We start from the raw sequence: 27,662 nt of genomic DNA on the forward strand, positions 1-27,662 counted from the left end.
ACCTACGTGGTTCCACCACGGCTAATGGTTCATTTTGTCCATGGAGAAACCCTCTTTTTAGAATTGTTCACTTGGGCCATATCACTTTTACAAAATGTAATAGTTTTATCCCTGTTCAATTATGCCTCCCCTAACCCACCCGAAGCATCATGAGAACTGCAGTTGGGTGAACATTTGTTACTATCAAACCCTGGTTCGAGATTTCTGGTTTCACGGACTCTAGTTAGTAGAGGGTCCCTGCCTGCAGACAATAATACTAAAAGTAGTTACTTTAATTAAACCACGGATGTGTATTATGTCTGAACTTCGAACTGACATCTGACCTTATGCCCAGATCATGGTGACCAAAATGCAATTGATAGCTGTGTTTCTCTTCTCCGTTAACAATAGATTATGTTGGCATGAAAATTGAGGAGCTGGCCAGAGTCAACCCTAAGATGGCTGTGGAAATGCTGAGTAAGAACTTCAGGGAATTCTGCGAGAAATATCCAACAGTGAGCGGTGAGTCCTTCCTTCCTTCCTTCCTTCCTTCCTTCCTTCCTTCCTTCCTTCCTTCCTTCCTTCCTTCCTTCCTTCCTTCCTCCCTCCCTCCCTCCCTCCCTCCCTCCCTCCCTCCCTTCCTTCCTTCCTTCCTTCCTTCCTTCCTTCCTTCGTTGCTAACATTTTTCTTTCTTCCCCTCTTCCATCTGTCTGACTGTGATGATCTCTTGACTCCAGCTCTAGGCTCCTTCCACTGCTGTACACTTCAGCAGGATCAATAGTTTAGACGTGGGCTGCATGTGTACAAGAAGCAATGTTGCAGTTTCACTTCCGTTTGTACCCAGAAGTGATGTCATAACATTCCAGGAAGCCCCCAAATCTCTATAGTTTTTCCCATAGAGTGGGGAACTGGTTTTATATCCGGTCATATACTCCTATTATACCTTAAAGCAGGAGTAGCCAAACTGTGGCTCTCCAGATGTTCATGGACTACAAGCAGGGAGGAAGTATGCACAAAGGAACAGGAAGTCTCCAAATGAGCTAATCAGGACGTAGGAGGAGCATATTTGAAAAACATCAGGAAGTTCCTAATCTAAATATGCTAAATACACATCTGCTCTGATGCCCCATCCTGCAGGATGTTTCTCACAAACAGCTGACTCACGCACACTACAGATCTTATATATGCCACCAAAGAATACCTGGAGATTTGGCAGGGTGTGTGTGTGTTTAAACCTGGGAAGGGCATGAGTTTAGAGAAGGGAAGGACCTTCTCATGGTGTAATGCTATAGAATCCAAAGTAACCATTTTCTTCAAGAGATCTCTATAGACCGGAGATTGGTTTTAATAGCAGGAAATCAGCAGCCCCCACCTACAGGCCAGTTCACATGTTACAAAATCTCTGTGGAGGGCATGTGACTGACACAAGGACTTGGGCGAGGCTTGTACCTGGAGTTCTGCGCTGGGTGCTGGCGAGTATGTGTCCTCCTCGGCTAGTTAGCCCAAGGCTTACTTTTGCATTGAGATGTACTTTGTTCTCTTCGGCAGGCGAGTTCATTCGGCCCATGATCCCGAAAAGGAGCTTACACTGGACCAGGTCAAGTTTGTCCTTCATGAGGAAGGGACCTCTCTTGAGAAAGCCCCCAATAAGGCCCAGGTATGACAGCATCCTCTTGTTTGGTTTCATTCCTGTGTAAACACCTGTCCTGTGTAAACACCTGTTTCATTCCTGTGTAAACACCTGTCCTACTTATTCATAGGTTGGAGGTTCAGAACATAGACTTTTGTCTTGCAGGGAGACATAGTAGCAAAAGAACAGCAGAGAGAGAGGCCTTGTAGCATGTGATTTGCTCCCTCTAGTGGCTGATCCGATATTCCATTGCTTTATGTCCAGCATATCTTCCTTCAGATTTAAACTGCAGGCTTTTACCCCCAAACATAAAGCAATATAATATCAAATCAACCTCTAGAGGCAGCTAAACACATAGGGAACTCCATTAGGGGTGTCAGCTTAGAAAATTCCTGGAGTTTTGGGGGCAACACCTTGGGAATGTCGAGTTTAGAAAGAGGAGGCAGCTCAGAGGGAGCCCTGCTCAGTATAGCTGCAAAATCTGACTTGAGGCTGTTTGGGGCACGACACAGGCATGCTTTGAAGCCAAGTTTAGTTTGTCACATTTCTGTTTTGCCCTTTCTTCAAAGGCTACATATGCAGGGATGATGCTGGTTCATCCTGTGACGTTAGTGGAGTGGAAAGAGTGATGCCCCCCTGTTCAGCCAATGGGAAAAACTGAACCCAGGTCAATTTGGTGTGAATCTGATACTTTATCTGGTGCACTGCACTGACTCTGACAAGGCCTCGAAACGCCATTTTTGAATGAAAGTGCAGAATTCAGCAGTTCCTAATTTTTTTTATCACTCTTAAGATTTACTGCATTCATACCAAAGGTTACTGGTTACTCTTAGGATGTGACATCATTTGCTTTTGGAACGATGGGAGATGTTTCCCTTTGTCCTCATTTCCCATCATCAGTTTTGACCTGAGGGACAAGAAGATCTCGGAGCCATGTACTTGTCCCAGTAAAGCCGATTCCCTCAGCTGTCCAACCTCTCCTTTGTTGATTTTTTTAGAGAGCTGGTTGACGTGCTTCAGAACCCGGTACATCTGGATTACTTCAGGCATTTCCTCAAATTGCACAACGCCGAAACCCCTCTCCTTTTCTATTTGGGGGTTGAGGATATCCTGAAGGAGATTGACCCCAAGGTGCAGCGTGTTTTGATCAATGAGTTGGTGAGGAATTTCTTCTACCACAGTATTCCACCAGGTAGGCGGGCCAGCAGGCTCTCTCTCTTCCATTTTGTTCTGATTCGGTAAGCCATCAAGTCCACGGGTATGGGGCAAATGCCTTTAAATTATAGATGTGTGACAACTATGCTCCTTGATCTGTTGGTCATGGGACTTCTGTCTGCCTTCTAGATCTGTATTCAGAAAATCAATGACTTTATTAAACATGTACAAACAGAAGGCAATACCATAACAAAATCCAAATATGTATAAAGCTACCTACAACCATAAACAGAAACTGTTCTGTGTGTAAGGGGCCCCATGTGATACCTGCCTGAGATTCCTCAGAGAGAACTAAAATGCTTACTGGCCTACGTCCCAGGATGTCTCTACCCTGATCCCAGGATCCCAGTAGTTCCTTCTGATCTGGACTGATAAAAATACTTCCTGGTCAAATCTGGATCTGGCAGCAGCCAGAAACCGCCCTCAGTTTTATGGCTCACCAGCACTGACCAAAGTATTTCTACTGAACCATAATTGCAGTACTCAGATGGCCCCCTCCCAGTCTCATGAAGCCCGCTTGGAATTTTGAGAGCAGGGAGTAGACGCCACCACAAAATGGCTGCCATAGTTTGTGGAGCCTAGTCACAAAATGGCTTGCCAAAGGGTGCCAATCTCATTAAGCTCACTTGGAGTTTCGAGAGCAGGGAGTAGACACCACCACAGAATAGTTGCTATAGTTTGCGGAGCCCAGTCACAAAATGGCTGCCAAAGGGTGCTGAGGCCAGTCACAAAATGGCTGCCATGGGGAGCTGAGACCCGTCAAAAAATGCTGGGTGGCAGAAAGCTAAGCATCTTATGATGGCGGCAGTTGTTTGTTGAAGCACAGGTGATGTGTGCTGCGTTCTTCCAAACCAACTACTCCAGTAAAGGAAAGGAAAGCCAGCCGTGGCTGTTTGATTTCAGGAAGAGAATGCTTTGGGGAAGAAGGAAATGGGCACCCAGAAACACTTTCTACATACCCCTCTGAGGCTGTGCAGAGCCCCATGCCTTCCCTCCCCCTACCTCCCTGGAGCTGGCTACAGCCTGGAATTGGGTAGGGTGACCCCTGTAGAGCTGGCTCAGCAAACCCCAAGATGTCTCCTGAACCACCAGACAGCTAATCCCCGGAGAGAGATCTCTCTGCAGTGGGATCTGGTATTTGGCAACTGATTTGGCAGAATAGGTTAGAGTCTTCCGAATTAGTCAGACTTGAACCGATATACCGAATCAGTGATTCAGTTGATTTGCATTTCACCAAATCTGGAAAACTCATATCTGAAAAATACGGAATCTTTTTCCTGTGTACATCCCTATTAAAATGTAAATGGAAGGGGGGAACATAGTCCCCTTTCCTCAACAATAGGGATTGTCATTCATGAAGTTGTCCTATTCAGACTGGCAGTTGCTCTCCAGGGTTTCAGGCAGAGATTTTTCATATCACCTCCTGTCTGATTCTTTTAAATAGAGATGCTGGGAATTGAACCTGGGACCTTCTTCATGCCAGGCAGATGCTCTGCCAGTGCACTAATGAAAGTACTCCAAAGAAACAAAGCCAAGAACATAGGTTTGGATGCTTTTTTGAATGTGTATCCAAAAGTGAAGTGTGCTATGTGCATCTGAATGTGAGGCCAAAAATCTGATTCATTACCTACAGCTGTGGTACTCTCATATTCACTCAGCAATCTCGGATTGGCTGGAATCATACTGTGGGATGCAGGGAATGAAGCCCTAGCAAACCAGACAAAAACAGCACCAAGCTGGCATTTAAGTACAAAACATTAGCAAGACTTTTTTCTCCCATGGAATAGTTCTCATGTTTTTCATGACAAAGTTGTTTGTGGGCAAAAGTTTGATATAATTCACTTAGGACTTTTCTGCATTCTCATTTACCTTTCTTGTATTTTTTTTTCTGTCCTGTGTGCGTTTCGCCCCCTCTAGTGGTCAATTCGATAGTGTATGTCCAAACCGATGTAATATTGAATCGGCCACTAGGGGGAGCGAAACATATGCAGAACAGATCCCAAAGCAACAGAAATGCACAAGCAAGGAAAATGAGAATGCAGAAAAGGCCTAGATTACTTGCTTCACATGTATGCAGTCAGATTTATTACCCAGGGTCTCCTGGTGAGCGATAAAATGTTGAATTTCCATTGGCACGATCGTTACAAATCAGTGGCTTGCCATGTGACTGAATGCATATTGCCATTTAGTTATCACTTGGCAAATGGTCATTGGTAGCCACCAAGATGGCCCAGTGTAGGAGCAGAGATCAATGGGAGATAATGGACACATTGCCTGTTTAACCCCCACCCAGATAGGCTACTGCAATGCAACGATCCAATCATCAAAGAGATACAGAAGTCCCCTCATGTTACTATTGGCATGTTGATCACAGCACAGAACTGTGTCCTGAAGTACCTGGAAGAGCGATGGTGAGTAGAACAGATCATGATGCCCAATGGGTACAGGTGTTGTTTATTTCTTTTCTGGCCAAATGCTGCCTGTGGGAGGAAAAGACCAGATTTTGGGTGGGGACCTCCTATAATCACAAAATCGCTTTGTTAAGTATTTCTCTCTTAGAATGAGGATGGAATGCTTTTTGAAGCAGTATTTTAGAAGTGTCTAACTAAAGCCACGTTATAGAAGGTTCTTTTTGCTCCTGCACAGTGCTTTCCAGCAATTCTATAACCGCCAATGTGGTGTAGTGGAGACTAGGATCTGGGGTGACCTGGGTTCTAATCCCCACTTTGACCATGGAAGTCTGGTGGGTGACTTTGGGCCTTTCACAAATTCTCTGCCTGGCCTACCTCACAGGATTGTTGGCAGTGGAAGAGAAGAGCCTAATGTTCTCAGCTGATTTTTGTCTGGCGCGTGGAGAGAAATGTAGGATATAAATACACGAATCAATCAATAAATGTATCAAAATTCAAATGCAGCAATGCTAAATCCCTGCAATTCCGGTTTAGTGCCCTTTCAAGCAATGAAAATCCTCACCTGCTTCAGGTCCCTCCATCTTTTGCAGCATGTGGAGGACGATGGAGGACCCAGTGACTCAGTTCAGAAACCCAGGGTTAATAAGGCTAACGGTGGTTAGTGTTATTGTGTGCATGCAGGCCACTCCACTAACTACAGTTCATTAGGTTCCCTCGGACCAGGATCTTAAATTGGTCTGTTAACCACAGAACAAAGTTTGACTCCAGTTGACGACCAACCAAGTTTTATTCAAGGGCTAAGCTTGTGTGTGCAAGCACACTTCCTCAAATGCACCTCAAATGCACCTAATACCTCGAATAAAACTATATCCTGCTGCTTCAGACCAACATGGCTACCCACCTGACTCTTGTTAACCACAGTGGGTCTTTACTTGTTGATGGATAGAAACAAAGGGCACTGTTTAGAGCAGGGGTAGTCAAACTGCGGCCCTCCAGATGTCCATGGACTACAATTCCCAGGAGCCCTTGCCAGCATTCGCTGGCAAGGGCTCCTGGGAATTGTAGTCCATGGACATCTGGAGAGCCACAGTTTGACTACCCCTGGTTTAGAGGGTGTGTTTCCCCCCCAATTATATCTGGCTCATAAGCTGGCTCCTTATTTATATTCTGTGGACCTAGTGTGAGATTTCCGCAGATTGCTTCCATAACAAATCCTTGAATTTTGCCAAAGATCAATTTATTGAAAGTAAGCAAACCAAAGCGATATGTTGCCACGACTGGCTTACAGGGATAAAGCCAGGCTTATATCACAGCTCCCACACTTGCCCCCTGGAATCCAGTTGCCTGCAGGAGTCCTTCAAAAGACACAATACGGTACTGTGAGAATAAACAGGGGCCTTATCCAAGGACACCAGGCTGTCTGCTGCAGAGCATTTACAAGACAAATGTGGGGAGGGTGACAAGACATGTGGAGAGGCAGCCAAATGACAGGGCAGTCAAACAGAGGAGAGGGCTACATCTACATTCCACCCCTCTACATAATATATGGCAGGAAAAAGGCACTTCTGACATACAGCTATGTAGATCCATGCTGTTTTTCTCTCCATCCTTCCCTACCATAGTGCTCTTTAGGTGGAGCTGTCTTTCAAGGTGCCTCAGAAGCTTCAATTGGTACAAAACGCAGCAGCGGGACTTCTGCCTGGGGTCAGCCACTTAGAACATCTATTGCCAGGGCTCCATAATTGCACTGGGTATTCACAAACGTCTCCATGGCCTGAGGTCCTCCTACTTACAGAGCCGTATTTCCTGGCAAATATCCCCCCCACACCGGAGGCCTTCATGGTCCAGAGCCCCAGAGATAAATGAGGTCAATCCTCTCCAGACAGAGGTGGGGTCAAGGTTAGATTTGAACTTGCAAACAGCCATGTCCAAAATCTGTGGAATGCAAGGAACGAGGAGGAGAATTTATGTGAAAGCCACAGGGGAATGCTTCAGTGCTTTGCATTGTTAGCATATATCCAGAATAATGCAAAAATAGTAAAACACTCTGTGAAAGGGCATGCAGTTTCATGCAGTCTGAAAAGCATGTACCTGTCCTGAATTTAACATTTCTTCTTGCAGAATCTAGACTACCTGGGTGCAGCATTCATTCATTTATTTATGAGTATAGGCGAATCCTCAGCTCATTCCCTTTTTCCTTTTGTTCTGGCAGGTTTAAAATGTACCAAGGCCTGTATCCTGAAGTCGATGTTACGGTCATTCCACAAGGTGCAAGGGGACGGCAAGGCTACACTATGAAAGAAAAGCTGGTGAGCAATGCTGGGGACTGGAGAATTGGGATTGCATCCACCTGCCTTGTGCTCTTACTGTTTTCGATTGTGGGTGTTCTACATTTTCATTTCTGTTGCTTGGATGTTCTTGTTGTTTCTTTTTTGGGGGGGGGGGAGTGTCTGTTCTGTACATGTTTTGCTCCCTCTAGTGGTCGATTTGATATTCCATCTTTTTCTGTCTGGCATATCTCCCTGCAGATTTGAACAGCAGGTTTTTACCCCAGACATTTAAGCTAGATAATATCAAATCAACCTCTAGATGAGCAGAACATGTGGGACAGAAGAAGAGCCTCAAAGCAACAGGAACACACACGCAAGGGAAATCAGAATGTATAAAAACACATTGAAGCACTGTCATCATACAAAGTCTGCAGGCTGAACATGTGACCACCAGAAGGATCTTGGTTTAGGTGTGAACTAGGCAAGTGCAAAAAAAAATGGAAGGAAGGAAGGAAGGAAGGAAGGAAGGAAGGAAGGAAGGAAGGAAGAAAGGAAGAAAGGAAGAAAGGAAGAAAGAAAGAAAGAAAGAAAGAAAGAAAGAAAGAAAGAAAGAAAGAAAGAAAGAAAGAAAGAAAGAAAGAAAGAAAGAAAGAAAGAAAGAGGCCCATTTGAATTTGGGCCAAATCAATTCAACCTGAATCTGAAGTACCCAAAGCACCCTTCCCTGGCTTGGATTCGGCTGAATTGATTCGTCCGAATCCAAATCAGTTCGGCACTGTAAGAACTTATGCCACCATTAAAGTCAATGGTGAATTTGCCCTTTCCACCTATTCCATGACAGGTTGAGGTAGAAGAATCAAATTTGCAGCATAGCTGTGCAAGCTCTCTTCAAAAGAGCCCCCAGTTTTTTTGAGGAGAGGCTCCCACAACTATGCTGCAAATTTAATGCTTCTACCTCTGTTCCCAGCTTCCCCAGACCACAGAATAAATTGAAAAGGGAAATCTTGGTCACTTTAAATTGTCCGATAGTCGCATGGCCAAATTGCACCTGAGTGGGGCCCTGTCTTAGGAGGCTTTTGGTGTCCAGGAACAAACATAACCAAACCCTGGCAACTCTGCCAGATTGTTGGAGCACACTTGGCCCTTAATCAGCAATGGTAATTGGTGTTTGTTCACTGCCAGTTTGCAGAGGACTGATTTCACACAGACTGGATAATGCACTTTCAATCCACTTAGATTTTCCTGTTCTGTGCAGGAAAATCCAGCCGCAAGAGCACATTGAAATTGCATTATCCAATGTGTGCAGAATTGGTGGGCTAATAAGCCTTGTTTTGCTCTGCTGAGGTCAGTCACCCCTGCAGTGCGGGCTTGTAGCTCCTTAGGGGACACTGTGCTGGACTTGTTCCCAAGTGATTTTCACTTCCCAGTCTGCTCTCATTCTAAGAGAAGCAGAGACGACCCATCAGCCAAAGATGAGTAGACAAGAAAGAAATTTTCAAGCTGGCGATGGCAAAAACTTTATTCAAACAATAGAACGAGTTCCTAGGTATACAACCTCGTTTTCGTATTTTACTTTGTCAGTGAACTTATTTCTTAATTGGTCTTTTTTTAAGGATACTAACAAAGTCTTAACACACTACCTTATATTTTATACCTTATATTTTATATTTTAAGCCATATAACTTGGGTCTATTAATATCAAAGGTCCATGAAGGTAACTATCTTATAAATGACAGGTCATTATATAAAATATAAGGTATAAAATATAAGGTGTTGAAGACTTTGTTAGTATCCTTAAAAAAAGGCCAATTAAGAAATAAGTTCGCTAATGAAGTAAAATACGAAAACCAGGTTGTATACCTAGGAATTCGTTCTATTGTTTGAATAAAGTTTTTGCCATTGCCAGCTTGAAAATTTCTTTCTTTGTCTACCCATTCTAAGAGAAGCACATGCAGAAAGGCACATGCTGCAGTTTTCAGTAGACCAAACAGTTTTGGCCTGTTTGAAGAATTCCTCTAACGGGAAGTGGCTTGCACGTCAGAATGTCTTTCCATGTGATGAAGGGAAAAAAATGCTGTTTATGCGTGGAAAGTGAGTGTGTCCGGGGGAAAGCAGGTTATAACTCTTCCCCCTAACATGCTAGTTTTCTTCAGCCAGGTGTCTCTCTCTTAATATAAAGAGATGTTCTCACATGAAACCCCTCTACCCCCTCCCATGTACAGTCTGAAGGTGGCAGGCTCTGCCGGAGACTATTGTTCTTCATCTTTGGATCTCAGCCCCTAGTAGAGTTGCTCTGCCTTCCCACAGGCTGACCATGTGTTCTCTTCCTCAGAGAAAGATCTGGAACATGTTTGGTGCTCTTGTCAAGAGTATATGCAGATTCCGGAAGGCAATGAGTTATCCAGCAGGACGGAAATCGTTTGAAGAATTCCTCCAACGGGAACTGAAGAACACCAAGGAGAGTATGTCCAGGTTCTGACTTACCCTTCCGTAAGAATGGCTCTTGGGAGGCTCATAGCAGTGTAAAAAGGTAAAGGTATCCCCTGTGTAAGCACCGGGTCACGTCTGACCCTTGGGGTGACGCCCTCTAGCGTTTTCATGGCAGACTCAATACGGGGTGGTTTGCCAGTGCCTTCCCCAGTCATTACCATTTACCCCCCAGCAAGCTGGGTCATTTTACCGACCTCGGAAGGATGGAAGGCTGAGTCAACCTTGAGCCGGCTGCTGGGATTGAATGCCCAGCCTCATGGGCAGAGCTTTCAGACTGCATGTCTGTTGCCTTACCACTCTGTGCCAAAAGCGGCTCAGTGTAAGCCTAAGCAAAATTATATTTTTCTAAATCTGTTGACTACACCAAACTTAGAAGGGTATAATTCTACTTAGAAAAAGAGCTGGTTTTTATAATCTACTTTTCTCTACCTTAAAGAGCCTAGATTCCCAAGAGTTATGGTGGTATCAGTGGAGAAGCAAAAAAAAAATTGCAGGCAGCAAACAGGATGGCCCTAGGTTCTGTGGGCACCTTTAAAGAGCAAAATAAATAGCATGTACCTCCCCGAATCACTCAGTTTCCTTACTCTCGAGGCAAATTTATTTCTCACGGTCCCAGGAGTTCCATATATATAATGGCATATCACATCTGTGTCCCTGCTTTGCACCTCTAACTAAACTAACACTGCAACCGGAGAGCCAGTGTGATGTCGTGGTTAAGAGTGGCAGACTCTGATTTGTAGAACCAGGGTTGATTCCTCCCCTTCTCCTTCATACTAAGCCACATGGGCGACCTTGGAACAGTCACAGTTCTCTCAACGCTCTCTCAGCCCTGCCTGCCTCAAAAGGTGCTTGGAGCTAGGGCTGGCCGCTTTGGCGTCTGAAGCGGCCGTTCGCGCCCGAAGCAGCTGGCTGCTTCGGGTGCGAACGGCCGCTTCAGACGCCGAAGCGTCCAGCCATTCCCGCCTTTCGGGAAACCAAATCCCCTGAATTGAAACCCGAATTCGGACCACGCTTTCCATAGGGGAGTTACGGGTTGGCTTAGTGGATGCCAACCCTCTCCCACCCTCCCCGAGTTGGCATTGATTCGGCATTGACTACATCGATTTTGCATTGTGGGTATTTTCTTGGCTCAACTGAGTTGGATCCTGACAGTGGCTTTCCCTTTTCAGACATGTCTCCTCAACCTGTAGCTCAGCCACAACGAACGAGCATTAGTGGCACCGGAGGCCGTTTTAGTGGATCCCCGAGCACCCCCGAAGACATTGAAGTGGTACAAGTGAGACGGCGGATCTTTTCTGGCCGCATCATCTCAGTTAATTTCCTGCCCAACGATCTCTACTTTTACCTGGAGATGGAGAAGTGAGTGAGTTCGTGTTAACCAGGCTTTTCCGGGGGAATAAGAGCAGAACAAGAGACAATGAGGCTATCAGGTCCTCCATGGCCTAGTCTGCACACAACAGATAATGCACTTTCAGTGCACTTTTGAAGTAGATTTTCCTGTTCCGCACTGGAAAATCCAGCGGCCAAAGCACATTGAAAGTGCATTATCCTTTGTGTGCAGACTAGGCCCATGTGAGCGTATAATGTGGGAGACGGGTTTTCTTGAATGGTTAAGAAGAGAATGTTTTCCCCATTCTGGAATCTAATCTACTTGAGGCTGATTGCTCTTGGGGTAACCAAAACGAAGAGAAGTGTTGGGAGCCAACAACTGCAGGAAGGAAATGTGCAGAAGGGAAAGATTGCCAAATTTCTTTCCCCAGGGGTTCATAGAAACATAGAGAAGAAGAAGAAGAAGAAGAGTTGGTTCTTATATGCCGCTTTTCCCTACCCGAAGGAGTCTCAAAGCGGCTTACAGTCGCCTTCCCTTTCCTCTCCCCACAACAGACACCCTGTGAGGTGGGTGAGGCTGAGAGAGCCCTGATATCACTCCTCGGTCAGAACAGTTTTATCAGTGCCGTGGCGAGCCCAAGGTCACCCAGCTGGCTGCATGTGGGGGAGCGCAGAATCGAACCCGGCATGCCAGATTAGAAGTCCGCACTCCTAACCACTACACCAAACTGGCTGGTGTAGCCAGAGCTGGAAGGGACCTCAAGAGTCATGTAGTCCGACTCCTTACTCTATGACTTCCCACTCCCCCAGTGACCCCCCCACTGTGCTTAGAGGAAGACAAAAATCTCCAAGATTCCCAGGCCAAACTGGCCTGGAGAAAAATTTCTTCCTGACCCCAAAGTGGCGATCGGCATTACCCTAGGCACGTAAGAAAGGACCATGAGAGCTGAGCATGGGGTAAGAGGACACACACTGGTAAGAAGACACAAGCACACAGTGCCTGATGCATGAATGGAGCAAACTGTGGAAAGAAGCCAGCCTGCTGGCATCACGTTGCATCTGGTCTTTTAAGTCGGTAGTCTCTGTCCTCTACTTTAAGCTGGGCCGTGTATTCCTAACCAACCCAAATGCCAGTTTGCAACGGAGGCCCCTGTACAGCTTGTACTTTACAGTATCGGGGCCTCCCACGCAATTCACAGCGATGATCTAGAGCAGGCTTTTTCAACCAGAGTGGGAAAATGCTGGAGTTTCTTGATGGTCCTGGAGCACATATAGTCATGTCAACCTCCCTCCTCCCAAAATGGCCAATGATGGGCCTGGAGGAGGAGGGAAGGGGAGGAACCCCAGGTGGGCGTGTCCACAGCTATGCTTCCCAACTGTATTCTGCACGATTGCACCACTTCTGGGGTTTCTCAAAGCCTGAAGTTTCAGGGATTTCTTGATGGAAAAGAAGCTGAGAAAGGCTGACCTAGGTTCACCCACGCTGGTCTGCCCCTGGTCTGTACAATCACAAAGGATTAGTGTCAGACTGTCCCTGTGAAGGAAGCGTCTTCCTTTCCCAGCACAGTGCCCAACACAAATGTCCAGTTTGTAGTTCCGCACTGTGGCCAGAGCCTGTCATGGGTTCTAAGTTGCATGGGGTGTTCCTGTTGCCCACCTCTCCCTCTCCCTCCCTCCCTCCCTCTCAGATTTGTCCCATGTGGCTATTGCAGGTTTTTCCATCTGGCCGATTCGGTGGTCGTGCTGGCTGCCCTTGGGTTGTACACAGAGAGAGATATTGCCTTCCTGAAATCTAAAGTAATCACCATCAACAAACTCTTCTTGAATTCGGATATCCCACCTAAACTGAGGGTAAGAGGCCTGGATTGTAGGTTTCCCAGAACAGTGATCATCGTTGCCTCCTGCTTTTAAAGTACCATCTCCTTCCATATTATTTATTTGTTAGACTTAGGAAGAAATAGAATTGGTTTTTATACCCTGCTTTTATGCCCTGCTCAAAGGAATCTCAAAGCGGCTTACAATCATCTTCCCTTCCTCTCCCCACAACAGATACCCTGTGAGGTTGAGAGTTCTGATAGGGCTGCTGTGTGAGAACAGCACTATCAGGACTGTGAAAAGCCCCAGGTCACTCAGCTGGCTGCACATGGAGGAGCAGGGAATCGAACCCGGCTCGCCAGATTAGAAGCCCCTGCTCTTAATCACTACACCATTCTGGCTCTCTATATACCGCCCTTCTCAACAGACAGGCTCCTAGCAGTCCACTAAGTAGAAAAGGAAAAGAAAGGAGTGGGGTTAGCCAGGGGGGAAGGGGGGCTGGCATTTTACAACCAAGAGGAAAGGTGGCATATAAATATTTTAATAATTAAAATAAGGACACACAGTTAAAATGTTGAGTCTTATGATGAAGAATGCAGGCTGTGCATCAGAGGAAGGTTGGACAGGGAATCATAGAATCATAGAATCATAGAGTTGGATTGGGCCATACAGGCCATCTAGTCCAACCCCCTGCTCAACGCAGGATCAGCCCTAAGCATCCTAAAGATACAGCTGTGGCAGGTATCCTTTGACTATTGTCCGATAAATCTCCCAATAGGTACAGGAATTTTGAGACTGGTTGTTAATTGGTTGTGAACTTCCTCGATAATTGGTTGTGAACTTCCTCGGTGAGGGTAAGGGTGGCTGCACATGTGCAATTCATAGGTAGTCAGAGTAGACCAACCACCCATAAAGGCAAGGACAAGATTAATCCGGCTTCCATCATTGCTGGTGTTATGTGCAATTTCTGTTCTGTTACCCAAGAAACATTGAGCTCTGTTCAGTCACGGGCAATTATTATTACACAACTGAGGAAGTCTTGCAAATGAAATTAGCTATTACCTAGGATCAGGGCTGGATTTACATGAAAAGAGGCCCTAGGCTATTCCACTTATGTGGCCCTTTCACCTCCCATTTTTAAGTTTGTAAATTACATGAGAGATAATAAAATACATCATTACTATGATATATATCAATATGTTAAATGAAACATGTTGTGATTGGTACTAACCTCTATAAAAATGTGGAATATAGGCCCCTCTTGATTTTGAGGCCCTAGGCTGAAGCCTAGTTAGTCTATAGGAAAATCCGGCCCTGCCTAGGATACTAGTTTTGATTGTTTTTGATGATGATGATTTCAGATTCTGACGATAAGAAACATTTCTTCTTGCTTGGCTTAATGTTGACCTCCAGATGAAATACACAAATTCTTCTGAAACTTACAGCATTTATTAAGCCACATGATTTTTTTTCTTGTTCGCACATATCCTCCTGTATGTATTTCTATTTTGTTATCTTGGTATCATGTACGCAGCAAGTTGAGTTAGTTACTGTGTATGAAATCTAGTTCTGGTATTCTTTGTCTTCTCTAAATGAAGTCTCGTGAACAGATTTCGGAATTCAGCTTTAATAAAGCTTTAAGAACACTCTCAAAGGTTGGAGACTGCCTATATTGGCTGTTCTGTAAAACTCCCGTTAATTTGTTTCCTGTCTAACTGGGAACTGGGGGGTTGTTTTCTGCTGAACTGTGGATATCTGCCTGTTCTTTTCATGTTCTGTCCTTCCTTCTGTGACCAGGTCAACCTCACAGAAGCACAGAACAATCAAATCCGGAATTCGATTGCCGAAGGTGTGCTGAACAGGACACTCTACCATAATGCCATGCTCTCTATTCTCCCAGTCTTGTTATATTTCTGGAAGAGGTAAGCGTCCCTCTCTCCTAGACTGGGAAAGTAAGAGGAAAGGGAACCAGCATGCCTGGTCTTTGAGCAGTCTCATTGGATCTAGCCTACAGTTGTCTTTTCAGCTTAGATGGGGTATTGCCAGAATAAAATCCCAGTACACTAGAAACAGGGAGATTAGTCTGGACTGTTAGGGTGGCTGAGTTAGGGGGGTTGAGAGCCAGCATGGTGTAGAGGTTAAGATCAGTGGAATTTAATCTGGAGAACAAGGGTTGATTCCCCACCTCTCATCCACATGAAGCCTGCTGGGTATCCTAGTCATAGTTCTCTCAAAGCTCTCTCGGCCCCACCTACCTTAAAAGGTGCCTATGTGGGGAAAAGGGAAATTGATTGTAAACCACTTGGAGACTCCTTAAGGCAGAGAATGGTGTAAAAACCCACTCTTCTTTATGGGCCATGTGGCCATAGCCTGGTACATTTAGTCCTTAACATTTCACCAGTAACTGTGGCTGGCATCTTCAGAAATGACAGTATAGGAATCAGTGTCAAAATGTGGAATGTGTGAACAGTTGCTGGGCATTTTATTTCCTTCTCAAGGGGGCTGGTGTAATGCATCACATTCTTGTCTTGTTTGGGCATCTCCCAAGGGGTGAAATAGAATCATAGAAGAATCATAGAATCATAGAGTTGGGAGGGACCTCGTGGGTCATCTAATCCAACCCCCTGCATTATGCAGGACACTCACATCCCAATCACTCATCTACTGTAACCTGCCACCCCTTTGCCTTCACAGAATCAACCTCTCTGTCAGATGGCTATCTGGCCTCTCTTTAAAAATTTCCAAATGGAATGGAACTAGGAAGTGTTTTCCCTGTGGAGTTCATTAGAAAGTTGATTAGGAATTGTTTTTTTTTCCTGTGTCTCAGTGGAATTCATTAGAAAGTCCATTAGCCCATTAATGAACCACCCAGGTACAATCTTGTGGAATGGAGGCAGGCAATGGCCAACCGCCTTTGAACAGCTCTCCTCTTGAAAATCCTATGGGGGCCTCCCTAAGTCAACTGTGACCTGGTGGCACATTCCACCACCGTTTTTTAATGAAAAAAGGAAATCACACTGGCTGATGTCTACTGTGTTTCATTCCAAATATGTGCCAAAGGTGCAGCAGTGAATTAGAATGACCAATGGGCAGGGCTGACCTGACCGTAGAGGCCAACTTGGCATTGTTAAGGGGTGCAGGGGCAGAATGGTGATAGAAAGATCCTAGCTAGTGGCAGTGTTCAAACACAGAAGGATTTGTGGTGTGGCAAATGGGCCTGCTTTGCCCTTAAACAAGAACTGTGCTCTGAAGGCTTTTGTGCTTTCTTCTAACCCAGGGGTAGTCAAGCTGCGGCCCTCCAGATGTCCATGGACTACAATTCCCATGAGCCCCTGCCAGCGAACGCTGGCAGGGGCTCATGGGAATTGTAGTCCATGGACGTCTGGAGGGCCGCAGTTTGACTACCCCTGTTCTAACTCCACCAATCCTTCGAAGCCATTCCTCTTTTGGGCTGACCCCATCAGCACTCTCCTCAACCCCTCCATATCCAGTTCCCCAGCTAATATGGCCGGTATTGTCTTGCGTAGGCACCAGCTGCCCTTGTGTGCCCCTGAGCCATTAGGGAAGGCGGTATGTAAATTAAATAAATAAATGATGCGGTGGCCCTGAAGCCGTTATGCCAGCAACTGCCAGAAGAGGCAGCCCTTAGAACTCTTGTGGCAATCATCTTCCAAGGTCCCGCCTCTTGTCCAGGGCTCTGAACCAATCGCCTCCTTTTTAAAGAAGCAAGTTGTCGACCAATACAATACACGTGTTATCTTATGAAAGATATGGATTAAAAGAGGCAGTGGTATGTCTGTTGCTCCAAAAAGCATCTCTGGCTCCGCAGGAGCCTGGCAACTACCTCCCGGTCTCACATCGAGCGTTTATGGGGAAGTTGGTTGAAAGGGCTGCTGCGGACCAAATGGAGACACCAAGGGCTGGTGCAGCCAGTTCTTCTCTGCACTCATTTCTGCTGAACATCTTAGCAGATGTGCCCTGTCTGGGTGGTTGTCCTCTATTACAAAAAAATCCTTTTGGCTGACTTGCCTACTACATTGGTTGAGAATCTCCTGGACAGCAACCAAGTTCTGCCAAAGGCAATGAGCTTAACTCCACCTAAGGCAGGGGTAGTCTACCTATGGTCCTCCAGATGTCCATGGACTACAATTCCCATGAGCCCCTGCCAGCATTTGCTGGCAGGGGCTCATGGGAATTGTAGTCCATGGACATCTGGAGGACCACAGGTTGACTACCCCTGACCTAAGGCATCTACATGGGAGCTCCTCCACTAGGCGTTCGCTTGAGGCCGACCGTCCCAGAATACCTGCTGGTCCCCCCACCAGACACCCTCCCATGACTGCAATAACTGACCTCACAACGTTGTTATTTATAATACTAACTAGGGAATAAAGCCCATTTATAAAAATGGGCAGAGGTTGGGCGTAGTGAGAATGGGCTTCGGAGTGTTTGTTTAAATGGAGGTAGCGGCGCAGGGTGGGCTGGGGGGATGGGGCGAGTCATCGGGAGGCGAAGGACGCATGCTCGGGTATCCGGGCATGCGTGCAGGAGCGTGGGGCCGGGGTGCTTGGGGGGCAGAAGTGCGTTGGGCTCTGCAACCAGGCATGCGCGTGAGTCCGCGCATGCCCGGGTCATTCTAGGGCCGGTGGAGCAGACGGGCAGAGCAGGGCGGCTGGGGCCAGCGTCGGCGAAATGGGAAGGAAGGGGCCGGGCTGCGGAGGACCAGGAAAGGTGAGCGTGGTGGCCGCGAGGGTGGATCGGCATAGGAAAGGGGTGGTGGGGAAGGCCGGGGACAGGAGCTGGGAGTCATGTCGCGGCTGGTTGTTTGGACCTCGTGTCGGGGTGGGAAGGGGTCTGGGTAGTGTGGTGGGGTGATCGGTCGGCGGCAGGGTGGGTAATTGTGTGGTTGGGGGGGGTGCTTGAAATGTCGGAAGCGTTAGCGGGACGGGAAGGGGTCTGGGGAGGGTGGGAGGGTGATCGGATGGTGTGGGCGCGGGTGAGTGTGTACGCGAAGCGTGGGAAGTGGCGGCGGGGTGCGGGGAGGGTGGGGGGGTTAGCGGGCGGTGTGCAGGTGGGTGAGTGTGTGGACGGTTGTTTGAAGGGTGGGATTGGCGGGGATGCGGGAAGGGGGGCTGGTCGGCGGCTCCTTCGTCATCGTCGGCGAGTGTCTTTCGCGCCTGCCGATTGGTCCCTCCGATTGTCTGTCGTGAGGAAGGGTCCAATCCGGACCCTTCCTCATCACGGACACATCCCGCCTCGGCAGGCCTTATCGAATTATTTAGTCCGTGGCGCCCGTGGCGCCACGGGCGGTTTAAAGATGTTCCTATAGATTATTAAGATGATTGTTTCAAATAATGAGGCATTGAACTGTGATAATGTTTTGAAAGTTGTTTGAAAGTTGTTCATATGTTCCATGTAGAGTTAGATGCTGTTTCCATGTAAACCGCCCAGAGCTGCAAAGAAAGGGCGGTATAAAAATCCAAATAAATAAATAAAATAAATAAATACATTATCGTTTTTACCGGCAGGTATTGTCATTGGAAAGTAATGAAAGGGTTCAAAAGTCGCAAGGCAGAGAAACAGATGTCTACTTCCCCACCAACTGCTCCTAAGCCACTTCATAGGAAATTCAGCCATTACAGCGGTGGTGAGCAGAGGGTCTCTTGTATTGAATTTGTCTTCTGGAGCAGTGGTCCCCAACCTTTATGAGGCTGGGGACCGGCAGGGCATCGGGCTGCGCCCGTGGGAACCACGCTCGCGCAGGCCACGCCCACGCATCGGGCTGCGCCCGCGGGCTGTGCGCGCGCATCGGGCCGCACCCGCGAGCCGCGCCTGCGCATCGGCACCCGCGGACGCGGCCCGCACAGGCGCGGCTTGGCCCTGATTCCCTCTCCCCGCCCTCCCGCAGTAAGAAGCTTCCCGGGCCGCAAGCTGGCGGCCTGGGAAGTTTTTTACTGCGGCGGGAGGGGCGGGGAGAGGGAGCCGCGGCCCAGCGCCATGGCCTTTGCGGCCCGGCACCGGGCCGCGGCCCGCAGGTTGGGGACCACTGTTCTGGAGTATATAATCTTCTTGATGTTTCGTGTTCCGTTATGCTGTAAAATCTCCAGAGTATGCATACTTGTGTGTGCACAACTCTGAGATTTGTGCTCCCCTATTCATTTTATTTTGCTGGTGCTATCTTTGTTGCTCTTAACAAGTTTTTATTAAAAAAATTATCATTCTTAGTGCCAACTTCTTGTAAAGAGCCAAACATGAGCTCCCATCCTGAGATGCAGTGTGGTGTCGGGGTTAAGTGTGGCAGCCTTTAATCTGGAGAACCAAGTTTGATTCCCCACTCCTTCACATGCAGCCAGCTGGCTAGCCTTGGGCCAGCTTCAGTTCTCTCAGAGCTCTCTCAGCCTCACCTATTTCACAGGGTGTCTGTTCTGGGGAGAGAAAAGGTAGGTGATCGTAAGCCGCTTTGAGACTCCTTCGAGTAGTAAAAAGCATGGTATAAAAAACCAACCCTTCAATTAGATTCCCCACTCTTCTGCCGCATGCATCCAGCTGGGTGATCTTGGGCCAGTCAGAGTTTGCTGAGAGCTCTCTCAGCCCTACCTACCTCACAGGGTGTCTGTTGTGGGGAGAGGAAGTATCGGTGATTGTAAACGGAGACTTCTTCAGGTAGTAAAAAACGGAGAGCAAAACACCGGCTCTTTTCCCTCTTCTGTCCTGCCTCTCTGCTCTGCTCTGTTTGAACCCATTCTCCCATCCAAGGGACCTTTTCTGTTGGTGGAAAATTTCTTGGAATAGAGAAAGCCTTCAAATTTGGCAGAGCAGAATGATAGGATACAACCCAGAATCGTAAAGGACTAGCTCCATAATTGAACTGTGTGGAGCAGGGGTAGTCAAACTGCGGCCCTCCAGATGTCCATGGACTACAATTCCCAGGAGCCCTTGCCAGCATTCGCCAGCGAATGCTGGCAAGGGCTCCTGGGAATTGTAGTCCATGGACATCTGGAGGGCCGCAGTTTGACTACTCCTGGTGTGGAGCCTATGAGCACTTTTGGAATTCTGAGAACAAGCAGGAGGTGCTGCCACAAGGTGGCCACTGAGAGAGGCATGGCCAACCCCCCTAAAGGCGGAGCTTCAGAGCCCAACCTCTGCCAGTGATAGAAGTAGCCATTTCCCAAATGGCTGTTCCTGCAGAGGTAGGTAAAGGTGACATCTCCTGAACTGGTCTACTTCCTTCTTCAAGGAGATGGAAGAAAGTCGGGATTGCTTCCATATTTCAGGAAGAGATCCTTTGGGAAAGAAGGAAGTGAATACCAAAAAGTGCCAAAGTGAATGCCTGTGGGCATTCTGTCATGGATCACAACCCAAAGAGCCACTTTGGTGTAGTGCTTAGGGAGTGGTGGACTCTAATCTGGAGAACTGGAGTCCTCACTTCTCTTCCACATGAAGCCAGCTAGGTAACCTTGGGTCAATTACAGTTCTCGCAGAGCTCTCTCAACCCTACCTACCTCATGGGGTGTCCATTGTGGGGAGAAGAAGGGAAGGCTATTGCAAGCCACTTTGAGACTCCTTCAGACAGTGAGAAGTGGGATATATGATTCCGAGTTTTAAAGGCATTTTACTTTGCATTTATTGTTTTGGTCTAAGTGACTGCAAATAAAGTGTTCGTAGTCTTGGATAACTTGGATAACAATCTCTTGGATAACAATCCCTCTTGAATCCATCTTGGATAACAATCCCTCCTGAATCAAGGCTTTTATGATAATCAGTATAGATAGAACTTCTCCCACCGTCCCTCCAAAATTTGCTCATATTTAACCTTTGCACTTGACCAGGCCTTAAGCCTTCCTCCAGCCTTCCTTAAATAGAAGCGGATCTCCTGCCTACAGAGGAACCACTTCCGTGAGAGGAAGGCTCCTTCACTTGGAGGAAGTCTTCAAATTCGGTGGTGGTGGGACACAAGATAGTTGGTAGGTGTCGACAAAGCTTTTTCAGAGATGTTCTGAATCCTGTAGGCCAGAGGTAGTCAACCTGTGGTCCTCCAGATGCCCATGGACTACAATTCCCATGAGCCCCTGCCAGCGTTTGAATTGTAATCCATGAACATCTGGAGGACCACAGGTTGACTACCCCTGCCATACGCCCTCACGGAGCAAATCTGCACGGAAAAAACCTGACCGTTCTGCGTTGTCTCTTTAAACAGAGGACCATCCGATCATCAGGTATACTATACTCAAAGGAATTCAGCTGCTGTTACCTCAGCCAAAGGATGAGGCAGAAACCCTTGGAGAGAAATGTAAGTTACGGTGCTGTGGGAAAGCAGAGGCTGATGAATGGAGCTGATCTTGGGGTTTTGGGGTAGGGTTTTGTTTTTTTTTGAGAGAGAGAGAGAGAGACTGCTTGGTGTAGTGGTTAAGAGTAAAAGCCTCTAAGCTTAGGTATGCAAAGAAGGCCAGAGAGTTCCTCCCAAGGAAGTCGATCTTGACACTGGCCAATCCCAACTTGCTTCTTCCTGTCTCTCAGCACCAATCAGGGATGTAGCTCTGCAGGAATTAATTAATTAATTTTATTTATTTTGTGATTCATTTCCTGCCAGTCCCCCAAAGGCTCGTGGCAGGTTGCAAATGTCAGGTAAAATCTAAAAAATCCCATTAAAACCCCTGACATAAAACCATAAAATACAACAATGTCAAACAATATAGAATAAAGATACGGCGGAAACATCGTCCCATCCCTATCCCCAGCAATACCTCTGGGGGGGGGGGTGGAAGGAGGGGGAGGAGGGGACAGATGGGACTTGCAAGCCGTTGCTCCTATAGGGGGGCCATGATCGTCCTTGCTGCCGAGCCTCAACCACAGACCTGGCAGAAGAGCTCCATTTTGCAGGCCCTGCAGAACGCTAAAAGCTCCTGCAGGGCACGCAACTCCTTCGGGAGATTCCACCAGGTCGGGGCCAGGACCGAAAGGTTCCCTGGCCCTGGTCGAGGTTAGGCATGTTTCCCTGGGGCTGGGAATGATCACTAGATTAGAACCCGCAGAGCACAAGGCCCTGCGGGGCCATAATGGAATTGTGCAGTCAGAACATAATCAGCTAAAGTGCCCAGCAGCTAGCCAGACGGAGAGCCAGTTTGGTGCAGTGGTTAGGAGTGCGGACTTCTAATCTGGCATGCCGGGTTCGATTCTGCACTCCCTCACATGCAGCCAGCTGGGTGACCTTGGGCTCGCCACGGCACTGATAAAACTGTTCTGACCAGGCAGTGATATCAGTGCTGCCTCAGCCTCACCTACCCCACAGGGTGTCTGTTGTGGGGAGAGGAATGGGAAGGCGACTGTAAGCCGCTTTGAGGCTCCTTCGGGTAGGGAAAAGCGGCATATAAGAACCAACTCTTCTTCTTCTTCTTCTTCTATTGACCTGCTGGCTAAGTGGTTGGAGATGAAAAAGGAAAGAATTTGATATCTTTTCAGATAACTGTACCCTGGGAAGGTTTCAGTAACAGGTTGATTTTCTTTCCCCCTTCCCAGCTTCAACACCAAGCTGCGCCCAGTCAAAAAGGTCCAATTCAGTCCTCTCCGCCAGCCAGGTCAAAAGGTAAGTGTGCTTTGAGGCGCCTTGTGTCAGGCTGGAACTGGAGAGCAAAATAAAACAGAAGTCTAGTGGCTCCTTTAAGACTCCTTAGGGCAGTGAAAAGTGGGTTATGAAAAACCCAGCTCTTCTTCGTCTGCTTTGGGGACTTGTTCGGCTTATCGGATCAAAATTAAAAGAATGTCGGGCTCGTTCTCCCAACAGAAGTAGAAGGATGAATCTCCTTTTCTCTGCGTCTTTCTGCTCTGCAACTGGGGAAAGCCGTCTCATGCTAGACATGGCAGCTTGTTTCTGATCTGTCTTGTAGGCATGCCAGCTTTGGGTTGGGAAATACATGGAGATTTTGGAGGTGGAGCCTGAGGGGGCGTGGCTTGAGGAGGGGAGGGACTTCACTATGGTATAATGCTGTACAGTCTATCTTCTTAAGCAGCCATTTTCTCCGGTGGAGCTGATGTCTGTCACCTGGAGATTAGCTGTAATCCCCAGCTGCCACCTGGAGTCTGGCATCCCTGTGTGTCATTACTCCTGCTGAGGAACTGTAGAAACTGGATCTATGAAGGGGGTGTGCCAAATGTTTGACAAGCAAACAAAAATAAATGTTTCCCCCTTTCTCCGCTTCCTGTTTTCCATTTTTAGTGGAAAGGTTGGGAAACTGGGAAGGAACTGGGCAACTGAGGGGGGGGGCAGCTTCTTGTGAAATGCTTCATTGTAGAGAATGATGAATGAACTGCTTCCACAGGCAAGGTATTAAAATAAAAATAGTTCACCTGCCATTTATGCTTTCAGATATCAAGGGCAAATTCAGGAGCGCCTTAAGTCTGGGAAAACCCAGCAGCAGCTGGGTTTTTTTTGATGCTTTCAGCCTTTTCTGTGTAGCTCAAAAGCATGGCACCCTGATACAGTTTGCATCACATTGTTTTCAGTGAGAGAAACATGAATCCTCTGGCAACACTTTGACTGCAGTCAGCTTAGCCTACACACGGGGTGGCCATGGACTACAATTCCTATGCGGCTGGCAGGGGCTCCTGGGAATTGTAGTTCATAGACAACTGGAGAGTCACACTTTGGCCAACCCTGAACACTGTGCCCATTGTTAAGAACCAAATGTTACCACACTGAGGTTTCCATAAGAACAAAATAATTTGGTCCCGTTCACAGTTGGTCAATGTTTGGCTGGATGCCAGTGAGCATGCCTATGCTCTCATTCTAAATTAAGGTGACCAGATTTTAAGATTGGTAAAGCAGGACACCATTGACCGGGGGGGGGGGGGGTTCTTGATTAAAAATTTGGTCTATATGGAGGAACAAAATTTTTCATAGAATGCATAGAATACAAAAATAGTATTGTAATATATATTTTTAAATTTCAACATAAGTACAATTTGCCAGGTGCCCCCAGATGTCCCTCTAAAAGTGGGACAATCTGGTCACCTTATTCTAAATACATCTGTAAGAGTTCTGTCTATTTAGGGAGAGGCACTCAGAATAGTCAGTGACTGACTTTATTTTTCCCGTTTAGGGGATCGGGTCAAGACTTACTGAAATGATGGCTGTTCTCACGCTCCCCTTTTTCTTGTCTGAGTTACTCCAAGCCTTTCTCACCAGGTGACAGGTCAGAATCGGGCCCCTCCTTCGGCAGAAGAGTTAACGTATTAGAACTTCTGGTGGGTCAGATGGGAGAATTTTTAAGATTTGTTTTTTGATTAATTGGGTGGCGAAAGTACACACTGACCCCACTGCTGGGCTTCCTGACGGTGCCTGAGGTTGTGCCACCGTGTGACACAGAGTGTTGTACTGGATGGGCCATTGGTCTGATCTAACATGGCTTCTGTCATGTGCCTAGAACACCATCTGTGGTGCCTCCTAATCCCCTCCATGGATGACTTAAAGCGAACGCTGGCAGGGGCTCATGGGAATTGTAGTCCATGGACATCTGGAGGACCACAGGTTGACTACCCCTGCCTTAGGTGGAGTTAAGCTCATTGCCTTTGGCAGAACTTGGTTGCTGTCCGGGAGAGTCTCGACCAATGTAGTAGGCAAGTCAGCCAAAGGGATTTTTTTGTAAAAGAGGACAACCACCCAGACAAGGGGCACATCTGCTCAGATGTTCAGCAGAAATGAGTGCAGAGAAGAACTGGCTGCACCAGCCCTTGGTGTCTTCATTTGGTCTGCAGCAGCCCTTTCAACCAACTTCCCCAGAAACGCTTGATGTGAGACAGGGCAGTAGTTGCCAGGCTCCTGCGGAGCCAGAGATGGTTTTTTGGAGCAACGGACATACCACTGCCTCTTTTAATCCATATCTTTCCATATGATAACACGTGTATTGTATTGGCAGGCAACTTGCTTCTTAAAAAAGGAGGCGATTGGTTCAGAGCCCTGGACAAGAGGCGGGACCTTGGAAGATGGGAGGCCCAGATCAGCAATGTGACAACATCGCTGGGAATACAGTGATGTCATTTCCTGTGTGAATGAGAAGTGATGACAGTGTGGGGATGCTCTGGCAAATGGTTCTACCATAGAGTTTTGGCTCAAGTAGCAGAGCATTGCTGGAAACCTGAAGACATGACTTCTGGTTACATACAGAGTGACACAGCGTGTTGGGACGCAGTATGGGATGTTGCTAGCATCTCTTCCTAATTTTTTGCAGCATGTTTGTCCTATTGGGCAGTTGTTTGGAGGGCATTCCTCACCCCCGGCAGGTGACTGGCAGCCCTGGGACAGCTATGTCATTAAAGAAAATACAACCTTAAAGCCATATTTTGCAACTTGCCTTTAATACAGGTGATGCCTGTCTAATTCTCATGCATTATTGCAGGCCTTGGAGAATACTCTTCTTTTACAACAGCAAGGAGACTATTGTGTGGCTACGCTTCCTGCAAGAAGAGCTCCCTTCTTCCTTCATTGCTTTAACGTTCCAGAGCACATCATGGACATTTTTTGCTAGGAGAAGCGGAGTTTCAAGACAGAAGCGCCCACCTGTCCTGAGCCATTCCAAAGAGACCAACCCGTCCTCCAAAGAATAAAAGGTTTCTCCTTCCAGATGTTTTTTTAAAACTCCATCAGTGTTTTTTTAATAAATTGCACAAGCTGAAACTATTATTTTACCCTGTCTGTCTAGTCCACCCTTTATCAAGTATTTAGAGCAGGGGTAGCAATGCTGGCAGGGGCTCATGGGGATTGTAGTCCATGGAAATCTGGAGGGCCACAGTTTGACTACCCCTGATTTAGAGGGTCACAGTCAGTGCATTAAAAAAAAAAACCCAACCAGTTAGGCACAGGCATCCCATATCCTTGGATGCCAAAGCTGCATTCTGCGATGTGTGTACAATTCTGAAAAGGAGCTTGCCTTTCCTTTCATGATTCTATTGCAAAAACATGAGTTCAGACAGGAGACTTTGCATGGTGCAGAAGCGCCACTTCCAACATGTTGGCAGCCCCCCTCCCCTTTGAAATTTCAACCTTTAGCATGACTTGGAAGAAACTCGCAACAGAAGCTATTTCACAAGCCGAATTTTGTAGCCATAATCACATGCTACCATGTTGTCTTCTGTCTCTCCCCCAAATGGCAACGTATCCTTATTCATGTGTGTGTGCAAAGTGCCATCAAGTCACAACTGACTTGTGGTGACCCTAGCAAGAGGTTTCCAAAGCAAGTGAGAAGCAGAGCTGGTTGGCCCTTGCCTTCCTCTGCAGGGTCTTCCTTGGTGGTCTCTCTTCCAAGCACCAACCCTGCTTAGCTTAAAAGTATGGCATGTCCCCAACAAGGGGCTTTCAAGGCAAGTGAGAAGCAGAGGTGGTTGGCCATTGCCTTCCTCTACAGAGTCTTGCTTAGTGGTCTCCCTTCCAAGTACCAACTCTGCTTAGCTTCCGAGATATGTTGAGATCAGACTACCCCATGCCACCTTCCCTCCAGCATACATGTGCCAGTGCCATCCGGTCACAACTGGCTTAGAACAACCCCAGCAAGAGTTTGTCAAGGTCCATGAGACGTAGAGGTGGTTGGTCTTTGCTTTCTTCCACAGAATCTCCCTTGGTGGTCTCCTTTCCAAATACCAACCCTGCTTATGCTTTAAGATCTGGCAAAATCAGGCTATCCCATGCCACTTTCCCCCAGCATTCATATTTAAGTACCGTCAAGTCACAACTGACTTATGGCAACTCCAGCAAGAGGCTTCCAAGGCAAGTGAGAAGCAGAGGTAGTTGGCCCTTGCCTTCCTCTGCAGAAACGTCCTTGGTGGCCTCCCTTTCAAGCACCCTGCTTAGCTTCCAGGATCTGACTAGATTAGGCTGTACCACATCACCTTCCATCCTTTTTACTATGAAAATGAGAGGAACAAATTAGGGTCCGAACTTTAGCTATGAATTGCTAAATGATGGAGAACTGGATCTTCCATTTTCACTGTATGATACCTGTATGGAGGTTCCTCTCAGCATTAAAAAAAAAAACCTCATCAGGTATATGGGCATCTGGTCTGGATTAGAACTGCAGCTAAAATAGCCCTGGGGAAAAGCTATTCAGTAACACTCCCAGTTGGGCCGCCAGCCAATTGGAGAGGTTTTGTTTTTTTCTTTTCACCAGTAAATCAGACCAGGACCAAAAGAGTTTCAAAGCCTGAGACAAAGATCAGGCTGTCCACTCATATGAGAGTGTGAAGTTGTCCCAGTTGTACCATTGGTCCTCCTTACTGTCTACTTTAGCTCCTCACTCAGGACTGTCTCTTTTAGCACCTCACTCAAGACTGCCTGTTTTAGCACCTCACTCAGGACTATTTTAGCCCCTCACTCAGGACTGTTTTATTACCTCACTCAAAACTGTCTATTTTAGCCCCTCACTCAGGACTGTTTTAGTACCTCACTCAGAATTGTCTATTTTAGCCCCTCACTCAGGACTGTTTTAGTACCTCACTCAGAATTGTCTATTTTAGCCCCTCACTCAGGACTATTT

At 47.1% G+C, this 27,662-nt stretch overlaps 1 protein-coding gene across 4 annotated transcripts in view; it reads left to right on the top strand.

Moving 5' to 3' along the window:
• The window catches only part of RGSL1 (regulator of G protein signaling like 1), a 155,740-nt gene extending 129,927 nt beyond the window's left edge, over positions 1 to 25,813 (top strand). For 3 of the 4 annotated variants that reach the window (XM_077332239.1, XM_077332240.1, XM_077332242.1), the window contains 14 exons: positions 391 to 501; positions 1,529 to 1,637; positions 2,609 to 2,802; positions 5,119 to 5,236; positions 7,449 to 7,545; positions 9,839 to 9,968; positions 11,166 to 11,355; positions 13,038 to 13,176; positions 14,938 to 15,062; positions 18,669 to 18,787; positions 21,338 to 21,430; positions 22,657 to 22,723; positions 24,237 to 24,381; positions 25,533 to 25,813. In XM_077332239.1, the coding sequence (XP_077188354.1) occupies positions 391 to 501; positions 1,529 to 1,637; positions 2,609 to 2,802; positions 5,119 to 5,236; positions 7,449 to 7,545; positions 9,839 to 9,968; positions 11,166 to 11,355; positions 13,038 to 13,176; positions 14,938 to 15,062; positions 18,669 to 18,787; positions 21,338 to 21,430; positions 22,657 to 22,723; positions 24,237 to 24,264 (1,520 nt within the window). In that variant the 3' untranslated portion in view covers positions 24,265 to 24,381; positions 25,533 to 25,813. The remainder of the gene's footprint in view (positions 1 to 390; positions 502 to 1,528; positions 1,638 to 2,608; positions 2,803 to 5,118; positions 5,237 to 7,448; positions 7,546 to 9,838; positions 9,969 to 11,165; positions 11,356 to 13,037; positions 13,177 to 14,937; positions 15,063 to 18,668; positions 18,788 to 21,337; positions 21,431 to 22,656; positions 22,724 to 24,236; positions 24,382 to 25,532) is intronic. The other variant, XM_077332241.1, reaches the window with a different exon arrangement.
• Positions 25,814 to 27,662: the final 1,849 nt, after the last annotated feature.

This window comes from Paroedura picta, chromosome 4, assembly GCF_049243985.1.
Source record: "Paroedura picta isolate Pp20150507F chromosome 4, Ppicta_v3.0, whole genome shotgun sequence".
Classification (NCBI taxonomy): domain Eukaryota; kingdom Metazoa; phylum Chordata; class Lepidosauria; order Squamata; family Gekkonidae; genus Paroedura; species Paroedura picta.